Source organism: Puma concolor, chromosome C2 (assembly GCF_028749965.1).
Source record: "Puma concolor isolate L17-30 chromosome C2, mPumCon1.1.hap2, whole genome shotgun sequence".
Lineage (NCBI taxonomy): Eukaryota > Metazoa > Chordata > Mammalia > Carnivora > Felidae > Puma > Puma concolor.
The window spans coordinates 137,534,533-137,548,992 of record NC_141675.1 but is presented as its reverse complement, the minus strand read 5'-3'; the positions used below and the strand labels follow the sequence as shown (position 1 = coordinate 137,548,992).

At 34.4% G+C, this 14,460-nt stretch overlaps 1 protein-coding gene across 2 annotated transcripts in view; it reads right to left on the bottom strand.

Annotated features, from left to right (window-relative positions):
- NCAM2 (neural cell adhesion molecule 2) overlaps positions 1-14,460 on the bottom strand; it is a 526,095-nt gene that overhangs the window by 156,945 nt on the left and 354,690 nt on the right. For both annotated transcript variants that reach the window (XM_086675772.1, XM_086675773.1), the window contains exon 8: positions 14,182-14,327. In XM_086675772.1, the coding sequence (XP_086531898.1) occupies positions 14,182-14,327 (146 nt within the window). The remainder of the gene's footprint in view (positions 1-14,181; positions 14,328-14,460) is intronic.

Below are 14,460 nucleotides of genomic sequence, written 5' to 3'. Positions count from 1 at the left end.
ATGGAGAGCTATGCTGAGTGATTAATATACTTCATTTCAATGTTTATAACTATACATTGGGTAGAAGTTTGAGGGAGGTAAAAGATATATCCATATAGCTATGCTGTGAACTCTTCTCAAGCTGTCTAACTCATACATAATTAACATAACTATCTTCAGTGGAAGCAGTGTGTATTTATTGAAACTGCTTTGTATAAGTCATGAACATGAAAACCAAAACTACTCACCATACACCAAAATACCAAAAGCCACAATTTCATCAAATCATTTTGTTACACATACATAGAAACAACCTACTTCCAAGAGATCGCTAAAAATTAAAACTGTATGTAACAAATATATAAATGCCATTGACCTGCTTTTGTTTGTGGTTTGGATTTTGCTTGTTTTATGGTAAATAGTAACCTACCATAAAGAATAGGCAAGTTAAAAGAAAGACTGCATATACAAACGAAACTTTATATAATTGTTAGAAATCTTCAATTAAAGAGAAGGAACTCTTCAGAAAGGACTTGATACAGGTTATTAAGATAATGCAAAGGAGGAAGAGAGTTAAAATGTTACACACACACACATACATACATACACACAAATACATACATACATACGCACACACACACACACACACATAATCAAAAGCTAGAAGATTTATTAAAACAGTACCCAAATATGGTATAAATGGATCAATACTACCACCTTAAACCACGGAAAAGACAAGGTACAGTGTGAAATTTGTCAAAAACCTTAAGAGAAGATGAAGAATCTTATATTTCTATAGTATATACCTTGGATAAAACAATCCAAATTATGGATCAGACAGGTCTGTGATGAATCTTTACAGTTGATGTATATAAATCATTAGATAATGAAAAATTATGAACATTATCATTAAAGTATGGTGGAGCTAAAGACTCAGGAAGCAGAGATGGTCTGGGAAATTATATACTACCTTTGCTACAAGACATAAAATTGATGAGAAACAGCTTTCATCAAGCCTCTAATTGGGTGTTGGAACATGCAGGCATAAGAAGAGGTCAAATAATTATACCAGAGAGCATTTTATGAGAAGGTACTAAAAAAGCATACTCTTAGTGAATAAATATGTAAAGTGCTATCTCAAGGTACTGATCAAAACAGCCATCCAGGCATGATTCTTGTAATATAGGAAGACATAGATAGGCCTCAATAAAATTCTAACATCTTCTCTATGGTACACATAGGAAAAGTGTGCAATTCCATTGCTTGGTAATCTTCTACATCTATATATCTTGTGTATAGGATTCCTTTAATTATTACCTTTTCTATCATTTGCCTCCAAAGATATTTTAATTTAAGGATACACAAATTATTAACTTACTAAGCAATCAAAGGATTATATCAATTCATTCAAATTATTGATCAACAGATACACTACTATTACTTTAGCATTACATGTTTGTGTTTTTTAAATTCTGTCCCATATATCCAGTTCCTATGACTCTTCTAGATATAGCGAACTTCAGAGTGAATGCAAATATCCATATACTAAATTAGCTCTAGTGTTGCAGCTATAGATTAAGTTCCTAACTGGCTTTGAATTTTGTAATTGAAAGAACAGTGGTCTGCACTTCATCCTCAGTTTACCTAAAGAACTCAACAATTAACCTAAATATATTCATAGTTAATACCTGTTAAAAGTCAATAGTCTATCATATAGACTTCAGTTTGGCAGTCAAGAACTCTCTCAGAAGACTCGAAAGTACTGGAAACTGCAGTCAGTACATCAAAGATTTGTGATTGTTTTCACTGCACTTAAGACTTGCTATGTACAGTCAGTGTTCCAGGTAAATGAAGTAGACACACCATTGAAAAACTTGCAATATCCAAGGAATTATAGAGGAATATGAAATCTTACTTGGCTGAAACTAATTGATCTTAATAGTAGGATATGAGGGGGGAGAGGAGATAACAGAGACTGGAAGAGTGGCTTACCATATAGAGTCATGGAGGTAATAGAAAGACTTTCCAAATGATATGAAAAACTATTGGAGGCTTCTGAACAAAAGAGTGATATTATCTTGCTTATTTCAAATCTTTTTTTTAATGTTTATTTATTTTTGAGAGACACAGAGAGACAGAGCATGAGAGGGGGAGGAGCACGGAGAGAGAGAGACACAGAATCAGAAACAGGCTCCAGGCTCTTAGCTGTCAGCACTGAATCCAACACGGGGTTCAAACCCATGAACCGTGAGATCATGACCTGAGCCGAAGTCAAAGCCTTAACCAACAGAGCCACCCAGGCGCTCCTATCTTGCTTGTTTCAAATGGGGCAATCTAGCTCTTCTATTGAGACTAATGGGGGGCAAGGATGGATGCATTGAAACCTCTTAAAAAGTTATTGCAACAATCCAGGCAAGCAGTTATGATGGCTTGGACCAGAGCAGTAATAGGTAGGTGTTAAGAAATAATCAAGTTTAGGATATATTTAAAATTTGGCTAACAGGATTTGCAACAAGAAACTGAATATGGGTATATGAATAGACAGGAATCACAGATGATTCCAATATATTCAGTCTATATAACTGGAAGGAAAGAGTCACCAGTTAATGAGGTTGGGATGACTAAGGAAGAAGCAAATGTGAAGTTCATGTACAAAATTGGACTGGGTATTTTCACTTTAAGCTATTTATTTAATATCCAAAGGGAGCTGTCTGGCAGTGAAGAAGTCCATTGGTTGAAATTTAGAGTTTACTGGATCCAAGTGGTAATCAAAGCCATGAGAGTAGTTGAATAAAGTCCAAGGAATAAGCATAGAAAAAGGAATTCAAGATGGGACCCCAAACTGGGGCCCTTGATCACTTAGAGGTCAATTAGAAGACAAAAACTGATCAAAGGGTATTGAAAGGAGTGAGAAGTGTGACAAAAGAAAAACCAGGAGCATACTGCAAGCCAAAGAACATGCCTTAAGCAAAAGAGATAATTTATAACCAGTTCATTACTGCTACTAGGCAGAAAAAAAAAAAATGAGGACTGATAATTTGCCATTAAATTTAAGAAGATGAAGGTTACTGGTAAACTTGTCAGAGAGCTTCAGTGGAGTGATATGACCCAAGTTTTTATTCAGGAGATAATTGGAGGAAGAAAATTAGATCAAGGTTAAACAACATTTTTAAGGGATTTTGCTATGAACAGAGGATAGAGAATCAGATGGCCTGTGGAGGCTATATGGGATTATCTATCTATCTGTCTATCTATCTATCTATCTATCTATCTATCTATCTATCTTTCTATCATCTGCCTGTCTATATGCTATTTACCCACACATAAATATACTCCCATGTATGAAGAGTATGTGTAGTAAGAATTGTGTATGTTACACATAAACATATAAAATGTATGTTGTTTTTTTTTTTAATTTTTTAAAATTTTTTTTTTCAATGTTTATTTTTTGGGACAGAGAGAGACAGAGCATGAATGGGGGAGGGGCAGAGAGAGAGGGATACACAGAATCGGAAACAGGCTCCAGGCTCTGAGCCATCAGCCCAGAGCCTGACGCGGGGCTCGAACTCACGGACCGTGAGATCGTGACCTGGCTGAAGTCGGACGCTTAACCGACTGCGCCACCCAGGCGCCCCTAAAATGTATGTTATAGATAAATTATGTTATGTATAACATACTTAAAAATAAAAGAAAAATAATAGACTATTTTTGAATGTTGATGGGAATGATAAATAAGGTACTGACTGAGGAAAAATACTGGTCAGAATAGAGACTTGAATCCATCATATGTTAGAGAGGGTACTAGGATCCATGTAAAAACTCAGATATTTCACTCATGGTAACATACAGGTCCAGTTATGTATGAGTGTAGATGTAGCAGTAAGCATATGTTAAAGTTTTCTTTGTTTAACTTCTTAGTAAAACATGAAGCAGGTCATCAGCAAAGCTTTTGGGGATAGAGGAAATTTGCCAATTTGAGGATAGAGGAAATGTATAAGGTAGTTAGCTAAACTTGGCCAAGAAAATGGACCAGGAAAATATGGGATGAATGGTACACGACACAAAGTGCAAACATTGGGTGTGGGCCACAACTTCAAAGAGAGACCATTCAGGAATGAGGACAGGTTTTTCCTCCAGGTAAGCTCAGCTGTCCTACCACAGTGTGGAATAGACATGGAGGTTAATTAAACCATGAGTGGTGTTTTGCCAGAAATATTGCACGAAGCCAAAAAATATCGAGGAGTGAATATAATGCCATAATTATACTAATAGACAGCGAAATTTAGGCTGGGGATTAAGAGAAGTGAGGAAGATGGGTGGTCTGGGTCAGGGAAAAAATGGTAGGATTCCACAAATATTAGAGTTACATTGCTTCTACATATTTGATAAAGGACAGATACATTTTTCTTATAAGTGGATGCACTATTAAACATGAATCTAAAAATAATCTGGAAGCTGAGATAAGAGATTTAGAAAGCTAGAGAAGAACATTTTGTGGATTTCAAAACAACAGTAATGATGCTGTTCCAAGGCATCCATCATGACAATGCAACATTATAGCCAAGGTGATTTACATCTAAGAGATTTTTGTCCCACCCCCAACCCCTATCATAAACAAGTTATGCAAGTTGTTTGTTACATGTGTGCTTAAATATTTTCACAGGTAGGCTGTCTTTTATACAATAATTTAAATTTATTTTTCCATAAGTATTATTTTAAATTGTACCAAAATGACTGCATAGTTGTCATGCATTTATTCAAATTTACTTCATCTTTTTTTCTTGAATTTAATTAATATTAATTCACTAAATAGCAACTTACAAAAACCATAAAATTTATTTTTAACTCTATTAATGTGCACTGACATCTCCATATTTCTTTATGGCAATATATTTATATTTTTTCAGGGATAGTACTAGATTGCTTCATATGAAGAAATAAGTATCAACTGAATTTGATGTAGGATAAAGTACATGCATGAGAAAATATATTCTGCTACAAAGCCATAGCAAAATCACTTTTGGTATATAAATTGCATTTCCCCCCAAACAATTATTGTAAAATTGTGAACTAGCATTTTATCACCTTACAAACTTGATGACAGTTTCTTTCAAGTGGTAATTCTTACAATACATTTAAAAAATAATAGTTCATTAATAAATAGTATTTTTAAAAAGAACAAAGCCCTTTTATTTTTAAAATGTTTCACAGAGTTTTCTCAAAAGTAGTTTTTAAAAGAATATGTTGAACTTATGACTTGACTTCTTTGATAATTGTTATTCAAGCTGTGGGCTGGAAAAGAAATTTCAGGAAGCTATAAATGATTGAAAACCCTCCTCTCAGCAAGCTCAGAAGCATCCAGGAAGATTTTCAACCTGCCTAATTATATTCTACCACCTACATCAGATGGGGAATAGAGGTATCCATTTTGCCAATTGCCCAGCAGGGACCTATAATATTGCTCTCAGAGCACTAGTATGAAAAAATGCATTAGAAGGACCTTAAAAATGTCATTCAAATACAAAATCCTTCAGCCCATTATCTCTACCAAAGGGCGGGGAGGGGGACAGGCATTCAAATCTACAGGTGCCAGGAGTATGTTCTTCGACATTCTTCTCTACAATCAGAAATTGACTTTTTTTTCCCCAATGTAAAGATATTACCAAGGTAATCTTAACTTTTCTCATAATTGAATGGTATGGAAAAGCTGTACAGAAAAAGGAAATTGCAAACACACTCCCTCACTATACCAAGGTATTTGAAAATCATAAACTGAAAATTAGTAAATAATTTAAAAAGGGCTTAACATCGGAATGAAACTGTATATTAAAAATGTGTGATTATCTACTGAGTTGATAAAGAGGTTTACAGAATAAGGAAATGTTAGACCTTAATGGGGACTTAGTGTATAAACAGTGGGACTGTACCTCGGAGAAATATGGCAATTTACCTGATATGAGACAGCAGATAAATGGCAAATCTAGGAATTGCAAAAAAGAATCAATGTTATAACCACTACAAAACACTTATCCGTTATTAATTTAAGAGAATGGGCATTCTCTCATTTGGAATTTAATTAGTTCATTATCTGTATTCTCTGATTCATGGAAAGTATTTGCCTTTTCTAAAATTTCCACTCTTTTGTCATACAATTACCCACATTAAGCAATATGGCTACTTCAACTATACGTATGGTGGTCTTTAAAATATTTGAACACATATATCATTACTGCTCTTTCAATTATTTGCTAAAACATTTTATTGGTTTTGTTTGTCTGTTTGTTTTTTGCATTACAGTTCTCACTTTGGCCTCTGTTCCTGTGATTCTGTTTTGTTTTGTTTTGTTTTGTTGGTCTTTGAATCAGGTACTAAGAATTGCCCATAACCGCATACCGAAATGCATCTCCTAGGTTTGATAAAAAAGTAAAAGTAAAATTCATCATAAAAGCAATAAAAATACAGCTGTAAAAAATGTGCCCAGATGTACAGCTACTTAAAAGATATACAAAAGATATGTATATACTGTCCTTCATACTTAAAGACGATGCTATAAATATGCCATCATATTTTAGTTTTCATTTCACTAGAGCATTTTTAATAAAGTGTAGGCATTTGAAACTCTATTGTCTCTCTTTTTTAAATCAGTAATTGTGGATTTGTTGATCTCATTTTGGTATTTTTTTTTTTTTCTGAATGTTTATTTTTGAGAGATGAGAGGAGAGAGAGAGAGAGATCCCGCACATTGGGGGAGGAGCAGAGAGAGTTGGGGCACAGAGAATACAAAGCTGGCTCTGCGCCAACAGCCGAGAGCCCCAGTGGGGCTTGAAGTCACAAATTGTGAGATCACAACTTGAGACAAAGTTGGATGCTCAACTGACTGAACCACCCAGGCACCCCCATCATTTTGGTGCCTATTTAAAGAGAAAAAGGAAGTTGCAAATCTTAAAATTTCCCCTATAATACCAAGGTGCTACTAATTATACCATTATTTTGATTTTGTTTTTGTTTTTGTTTTTTACATTTTTTTTTTCCTTCAACGTTTATTTATTTTTGGGACAGAGAGAGAGCATGAACGGGGGAGGGGCAGAGAGAGAGGGAGACACAGAATCGGGAACAGGCTCCAGGCTCTGAGCCATCAGCCCAGAGCCTGACGCGGGGCTCAAACTCACGGACCGTGAGATCATGACCTGGCTGAAGTCGGACGCTTAACCGACTGCGCCACCCAGGCTCCCCTGTTTTTGTTTTTTAAATTGGAGTCTAAGCAATTTTTACCAGCCTGGAGCAAATTAAGTAGAGATATTCTTTTTTTTTTTTTTCTTTTAAGTTTATTTATTTAGTTTTGAGAGAGACAGAGAGAGTGTGAGCAGGGGTGTGGGGCAGAGAGAGAGAGAGAGAGAATATTAAGCAGATCCCATGCAGTCAGCACAGAGCTCGTTGTGAGGCTTGAACTCACAAACCATGGGATCATGACCTGAGCCAAAATCAAGAGTCGGATGCTAAACTGACTAAGCCACCCAAGTGCCGCAAGTGGAAACATTCTGATGAGAGTAGACCTACTTTCCAACATGCGTGAATACAGAGGCCACTCAGAAGAACAAGTCCATCTGGGTCTGTGATAGGACAGAAAAATATGCCAAAGCTGTATTCGTAGCCTTGTAAAAGTTCACTTACATACTCAAAGTTGATATTTTGGATGTGAAAATTGCATAATTCAAAATTGCATATTCATAAGGGAAAGACTGTGGATTTTAAATATGCTTTGATTCCATCTCCCCTTCTAAATTGTATGTACCATAAAGCAGGAAAATCTTTTCACTGCTGCATTCTTTGTGCCTAGCATAGTTCTTGCAAACAAACACAGTTCATGCAAACAGTAGTGTTTGTTGATAGTTGTTAAATGAATTTGGGTAGTGATAAAGAAAACATTAGTCATATGAAATCCTATCATTTTAAAGATTATTTTACTGCTTACATTTTCTGCAATTTATCTTTTCAAGAAGTCATATTTGCTTTAGAGTTAGAAAAGAAACACAGAAAAGGTTAATGTAATCTTCATATTTTTATATCAAAGAGATCTAAGAATTTTTAGCGGAGCTTGTCATGGGTTGTGAAACAGTCACTTCATTACCTTCTGCCTTCATTAAAAGGGATTTAAATAAATCATTTTTTAAAAACAGAAAAAGTCCTTAGGTCCACAGCTGTACATACACAATAAAGAATAATATCCCACAGCATAAAAAAATAATATAAGAATAAATGCATGTAATAATAATGAAGTCATGTAATAATAAATATATGCTGAGATATCTAAATGTTATAACGTTTACAACGTTCTATTTTTGTTCAAGGAGTTGTGTGAAAGAACTGCCTATCCTTATAATCACCAGAAATCCCTCAGACCTGGTATTTTAGTCTGCAGGAGCATTTTAAGTATCCACCAGAGCAGAGTGCCTAAATTCATGGAGAAAATTGCTCACCATTTCCACACTATTAAAATAGAAATGACCATTTTGGTACAACTATGACTTTTGTATGTAAGTACAAAACTAAACGTTAAACTATTCATGCCTAGTTTTTTTTAATCTTAAGTTTCAGTTTAAATACATCTCTTGGAAGCAACAAAAAGCAATATGGACCTAAAGTCAGTTAGGTTGCTTTCTTTGACCCAGAAAGATACATTTTTCAAAATGAATGTGAAAGAACAGAAAATCCTATTATTTTAATAACAAAGATTTTAATTGATCTAGACACAGAATAAGACTAGACTTTCATATTTTACTTTAGCAAAAATAGGAAGAAATTGTTTTGAGGTTAATCACTCTGCTTTATTTATTGCACTTATTTGCATCATTTTGAAAGGACCACTTGGAATTAAGGACTGAAACTAAATGAGTTTCTGTTACTATGATCTGTAAACTCTTTAGCCATTAATTAATAATGAAACATATTGATTTACTGGAGGGAAGTGGTTGGATCCAACAATAAGAGGATGGAGAATGAGGAGAATGAGGAGAATGGAGGATCCCAGTAAGGATATATTTGAATGTGTTCCAGTCCTCAGAATTTCATAAGTAAACTTGGCATCATATTAATTCAAAGTATGTTTGACACAAAAGCAGTATTTAAAAGTGTGGTACCAGTGAAGGTACACATACTAAGTCTAGTATGACTTGGAAAAACAATTTTTATTTTATTTAAATCTTTTAAGTTTATTTTATTTTTTTTTTAATTTTTTAACATTTATTTATTATTGAGAGACAGAGAGACACAGAGCATGAGCAGGGGAGGGGAGGAGCAGAGAGAGGGGGAGACACAGAATCTGAAATAGGCTCCAGGCTCTGAGCCGTCAGCACAGAGCCCGACGCGGGGCTCGAACTCACAAACCGTGAGATCATGACCTGAACCGAAGTCGGTCTCCCAACCAACTGAGCCACCCAGGCGCCCCTTAAATATTTTAAGTTTATTTATTTATTCTGAGAGTGTGGGAGGGGCAGAGAGAGAGAGAGACAGAGACAGAGACAGAGACAGAGACAGATAGACAGAGAGAATCCCAAACAGGCTCTGCACTATCAGTGCAGAGCCCTTTGTGGGACGGGAACTCACAAACTGCGAGATCATGACCTGAGGAGAAACCAAGAGTTGGATGCTTAACCGACTGAGCTATCCAGGTGCCCCAACAATTTTTATTTTATAGTTTGGTATTTATTTTAATGATATTTAAAAATATAAGTAATGTGTCATCATGCTTTTGATTCCACAGGTATTTTTGGTTAGGATTAGAATAAATGAAAAACTAATTTAAAGAAAAGTAAGTGTCTAACAGTGTAACAGGCAGCACCATGCATACAGTAAAGAGAAAAGCTCACTGCCAAGGGACTGAAATTCAAGAAATTCTGCTTAAGACAGTTACAACTTATTGCTATACATTTCAAATACTTCTTATCAGTGTAGGGTGGGATTAATTTCTGGTAGAGGAAGGCCTATAATTTACTATGTAGGACAAGTATAACAGGAATAAAATAATTATAGATTCTGTATCTTAAGAGTGGATAAATGGCACATGTGAGATGACATCTCCCAGACAATATTACAAGCACTTTGTAATTATTACATAAAACATTCTATTCATATAGATGGGATTGCATGCTGTTAGTTTACTATTTTGTAAGAATTCTAGAAGTCAAAATCACTCCCTGTAGATCTTTTTACTTCCATTTACTCTTAACATAACAAGTAGCAATATTTTTCTTTAAAAATGTTTAAAAGACACCAGGTTTATCCTGTGAATCTGAAATCATATTTCGAAAATTTATGGACAAAGCACTGTTAAGTAATCTTGCTTTGTGGCATGTAGCATTTTTCTTCCTATTTAATAACCTGTTCAGTTTTTCGTACAATGTGAGTCTATTTAGAATCAATATTTATTGCTATAGAATGTGGGAGTTCTACCTGAGCCCCTGTTGTTATGTGAACTCTCATTTTATCTTCAGAAATATTTTTCCAGGTATGTCTTATTATCCTGATTTAGACATGTAAAACCTGAGGTTAGATATAAGAGGTAATATAGTGAATGACACATCAAAGTGACGAAATTAGGATTAAACTTTGATGTGTGACATTTTGCATGACTTCCCATACAAATTCATCAATATTTATAATCTTACACATATTAACATGTATTGATTAATAAGGATGATAATAAGGAATGATCTAAAGAAACTTTTAAAATAAATGGCAAGTATTAATGCCAGGGACTATGTCAACACACTGAAGACAAATATAATCTTATGTAATCCCCAGGTCAACCCTGTGAAAGAAACATGGTTTTATTTTAAAAATAAAGGTTTTATGGGGCGCCTGGGTGGCTCGGTCGGTTAAGCGTCCGACTTCGGCTCAGGTCACGATCTCGTGGTCCGTGAGTTCGAGCCCCGCGTCGGGCTCTGTGCTGACAGCTCAGAGCCTGGAGCCTGTTTCAGATTCTGTGTCTCCCTCTCTCTCTACCCCTCCCCTGTTCATGCTCTGTCTCTCTCTGTCTCAAAAATTAATAAACGTTAAAAAAAATTTAAAAAAAAATAAAGATTTTAGGGGTGCCAAGGTGGCTCAGTCGGTTCAGCGTCTGACTCTTGACTTTGGCTCATGTCATGATCTCATGGTTTGTGAGATCGAGCCCTGTGCTGGGCTCATCGCTGACGGTGTGGAACTTGTTTGGAATTCTCTCTCTTCCTCTCTCTCTACCCTCTGCTTTCTCTCTCCCACTCCGTCTCAAATAAATAAACTTAAAAAAATAAATAAAAATAAAGATTTTAACACAAAAAATTAGATTGCATAGTTTGTAAACTGCAAAACAATTTACAACTTTTAATCCATGGCTATTTTATATTCCACAACGATAGCTTTGGTTTTGTCTTAAACTTTATTGTATATACTTATATACTGTTAAAATTATGTATATAGCATCTATTAAATGAAGAGGCTAGGGATTTCTGATTTTTATAAACAAATATATCTTAAGATGACTACAAGATAATCTGTTAATAACAAGCTGTCAGTTTGATGGTTTCTGGATAACCCTGGTAAATCAATATTTTATGGAAAATTATAAATAATATTTTAGTTGCATGAAAATAAAGTGCTTAGAAATCTTCAATAAATGGATAACTAAAAGTTAGTGAAAACTGAAATTTCTTTAAAAATGAAGAACAAAATATTATTTTGAAGTAACAATGAATATTAAGAAAATATTTTTAAAGCAAGTGGACACTATTTTTCTTACATATTACACATGCTTTTGAAATTTCCTAAAGTTTCCAAAATTATATATATTATTTTAAATGTAGACAAAATGCATTAAAGTGAATTAGATGAGATACTCATGAGTTTAAGAGAGTTCTGTGTGGAAGCACCATATTTTTTGTTGTAATTTCTGAAGAACACCATATTTGCAAGGATATTTTATGGTATGTTAATATGTATAGTTCAATCAATCTGCAAAACTATAGCTACAGAAAACATCTACATGTTTTCTGAGCATATTCGAAATGCCTCATTATATCCACTTAGCTGAGTCTCCCCAAATTCTTGATCCACAAAATCATGAGCAAAAGAAAATGGTTGCTTTGTGCCACTATGTTCTGGCGTCATTTATTATGTAATAAGGATACCAGAACACAAACTGAGACAATATATATACAGTGTTTATTAAGATGCATTAACACAATGTTTGCTAGGCAGTGAACACTTCTCATGGACTCCTAACATTTATTCCATGGGAAGGGAGGTCTGCTAACATACCAGTCCTAGACTTTCCAAATCCTTAATAAATCTTTCCCATGAGGAAAGTTCTTTTCAAACAAAACTAGTTGATTATTTTTCATAACTACTAGAGAAGAAATTTCTGTATATAGTTTTGGGTGGCCTGGGGTTTAGACTATAAAATAAAATATCACAACCTTCTGGTTATTTTCTAACTTTTCATTAATAAAATAACTGAATATAATGTATCTTTCATTTTTGGTACACACATAAAGAAACATCTATTAAATGAAGAGTAAATACTACCTTTAAGATGAGAACTCTTAGGAATTTTAGAGTGGTCAGGAAAATAATGAAAACATGAGTTAGGAATATGAAGGTATATTTAATAAGGCTTTATAGATATGAAAATCATTATTTTGAGAGTGATTTTGTCTCAAGAAATATACTAAACTGACATAAAAACAATCACCTACAGTTTTATATATCTAAAATATAAGTCCTTTCAGATTTTGCAACTGTGCCATAATAATATCTATGATTTCCTGTTAATAAAAATTGAAAGCAAACTCTATATCATTTCTCTGGATTGCCAAAAGATATTTTATAAATTTGATTTTCAATTTGTATATATAAAATAAGTAAATAAAAACAGCATAACTATTACCAAAAGTGATACAAGGTCTTAAAAAATGCCATCATTTGGGGTGCCTGGGTAGCTCAGTTGGTTAGGTGTTAGACTCTTGGTTTCAGCTCAGGTCATGATCTCACGGGTTCGTGGTCGGAGCCCTCCTCCACACTGACAGTGCAGGACCTGCTTGGGATTCTCCCTCTCTGTCTCTGCTTCTTCCCTGCTTGTGCACTCTCTCTCTCTCTCAAAATAAATAAACTTTAAAAAAAAATGTCATCATGAGGAGAAAATGAGGTAAATAAGTGTGATATATCATATGTATAATATTATATATGATACATATATATATCATATATATGAATACAATGCTTGCAAAGAATAAATAGGAAATAAACAGGTAAATGGCTATTTTGTCAATTTATGGAGTCAGCATGTTAAAAAATTACATAACGTGTTAGAGGGACAGAAAGTATATTTCAAATAAGGTGGTTTCAAATTTTTCTGCTATCACTGTTGGTAAGTCAAATGCACTTATATTTCAGAAATGTTTTGCAGACCTTGATTTAAATTAATGAAAGGTTTAAAGGAGTTTCTCTTCAATATTGACAAAAGAAATCTAAGCTTAATCCTACCCTCTTTCATACGTGTAAAATGACAGTTCCATCGTATCATTAATTCACTCTCTTTTCTTTCTGTTTCACTTTCTTCTATACTTTGGAGTTTTATATCAGTAATTATGAAAAATAGCAATAATGAAAACCTACTAATTCATTTCTTAGTAATTTGAATGCATTCTATTGACAGGTCACCAATTTACATGGGAATGACAATTGCCAGAATGCTGTTGCAGTTACTTCTCTTTCTTAGATTCTAAATTATATGAAAGCAGCAACCTAATCTTCTGCTACACGAAGACAATTCTAAAGAGTAAAGAGTTAATAACAACCAGCATCTGGAGAATGTAAATGACTTCCATTTTCACAACACTGGATACAGGAGGGGGGATGTTAAAATTGCAATAAGAAAATTTACAGACTCGAAGTATGCCAAAAGTCCATGAAAGCAAACTTAAGAATATCAATAACCTAATATTTTGTGGCTTAATGAAAAACATCTTTAAATATTATACTTTCACTCTTTTCTCCCCTGACCTTATTTTTAGGCTGCCTGTGGTGGAGTTACCCTTTTAAAAATTAAACCATTTCTTGTATTCCTACAAGTTACTTGAGAAGCTGGAGTCCACGGTGAGATTTAATAATAGGCAAAAACTCTGAAAACACAAAGGTACTGAAAATCACTAGATATTGAGTTCCTGTTACCTTATCGCCTTCAGAAAACGTGATGCCATCTACGGCTCTTTTCCAAGTGATTTCTGGAATAGGCTCCCCTTCTGCTTCACATGTAAGCGTGACTTCACCGTTCTCATGTGTAGTCTCATTTTTAAGCTGTATTATGTGAGGCTGTACTGTAAAGAATATATACATCACTCAATCTGTATGGCAGGAAAATATTACCACTCAGACTTAAAAGCCATGGCAGGCATTTGAGTCCACATGAGCCCAGTACAAAATTATCAACTTTGTGGCAGTTCCTGCAGC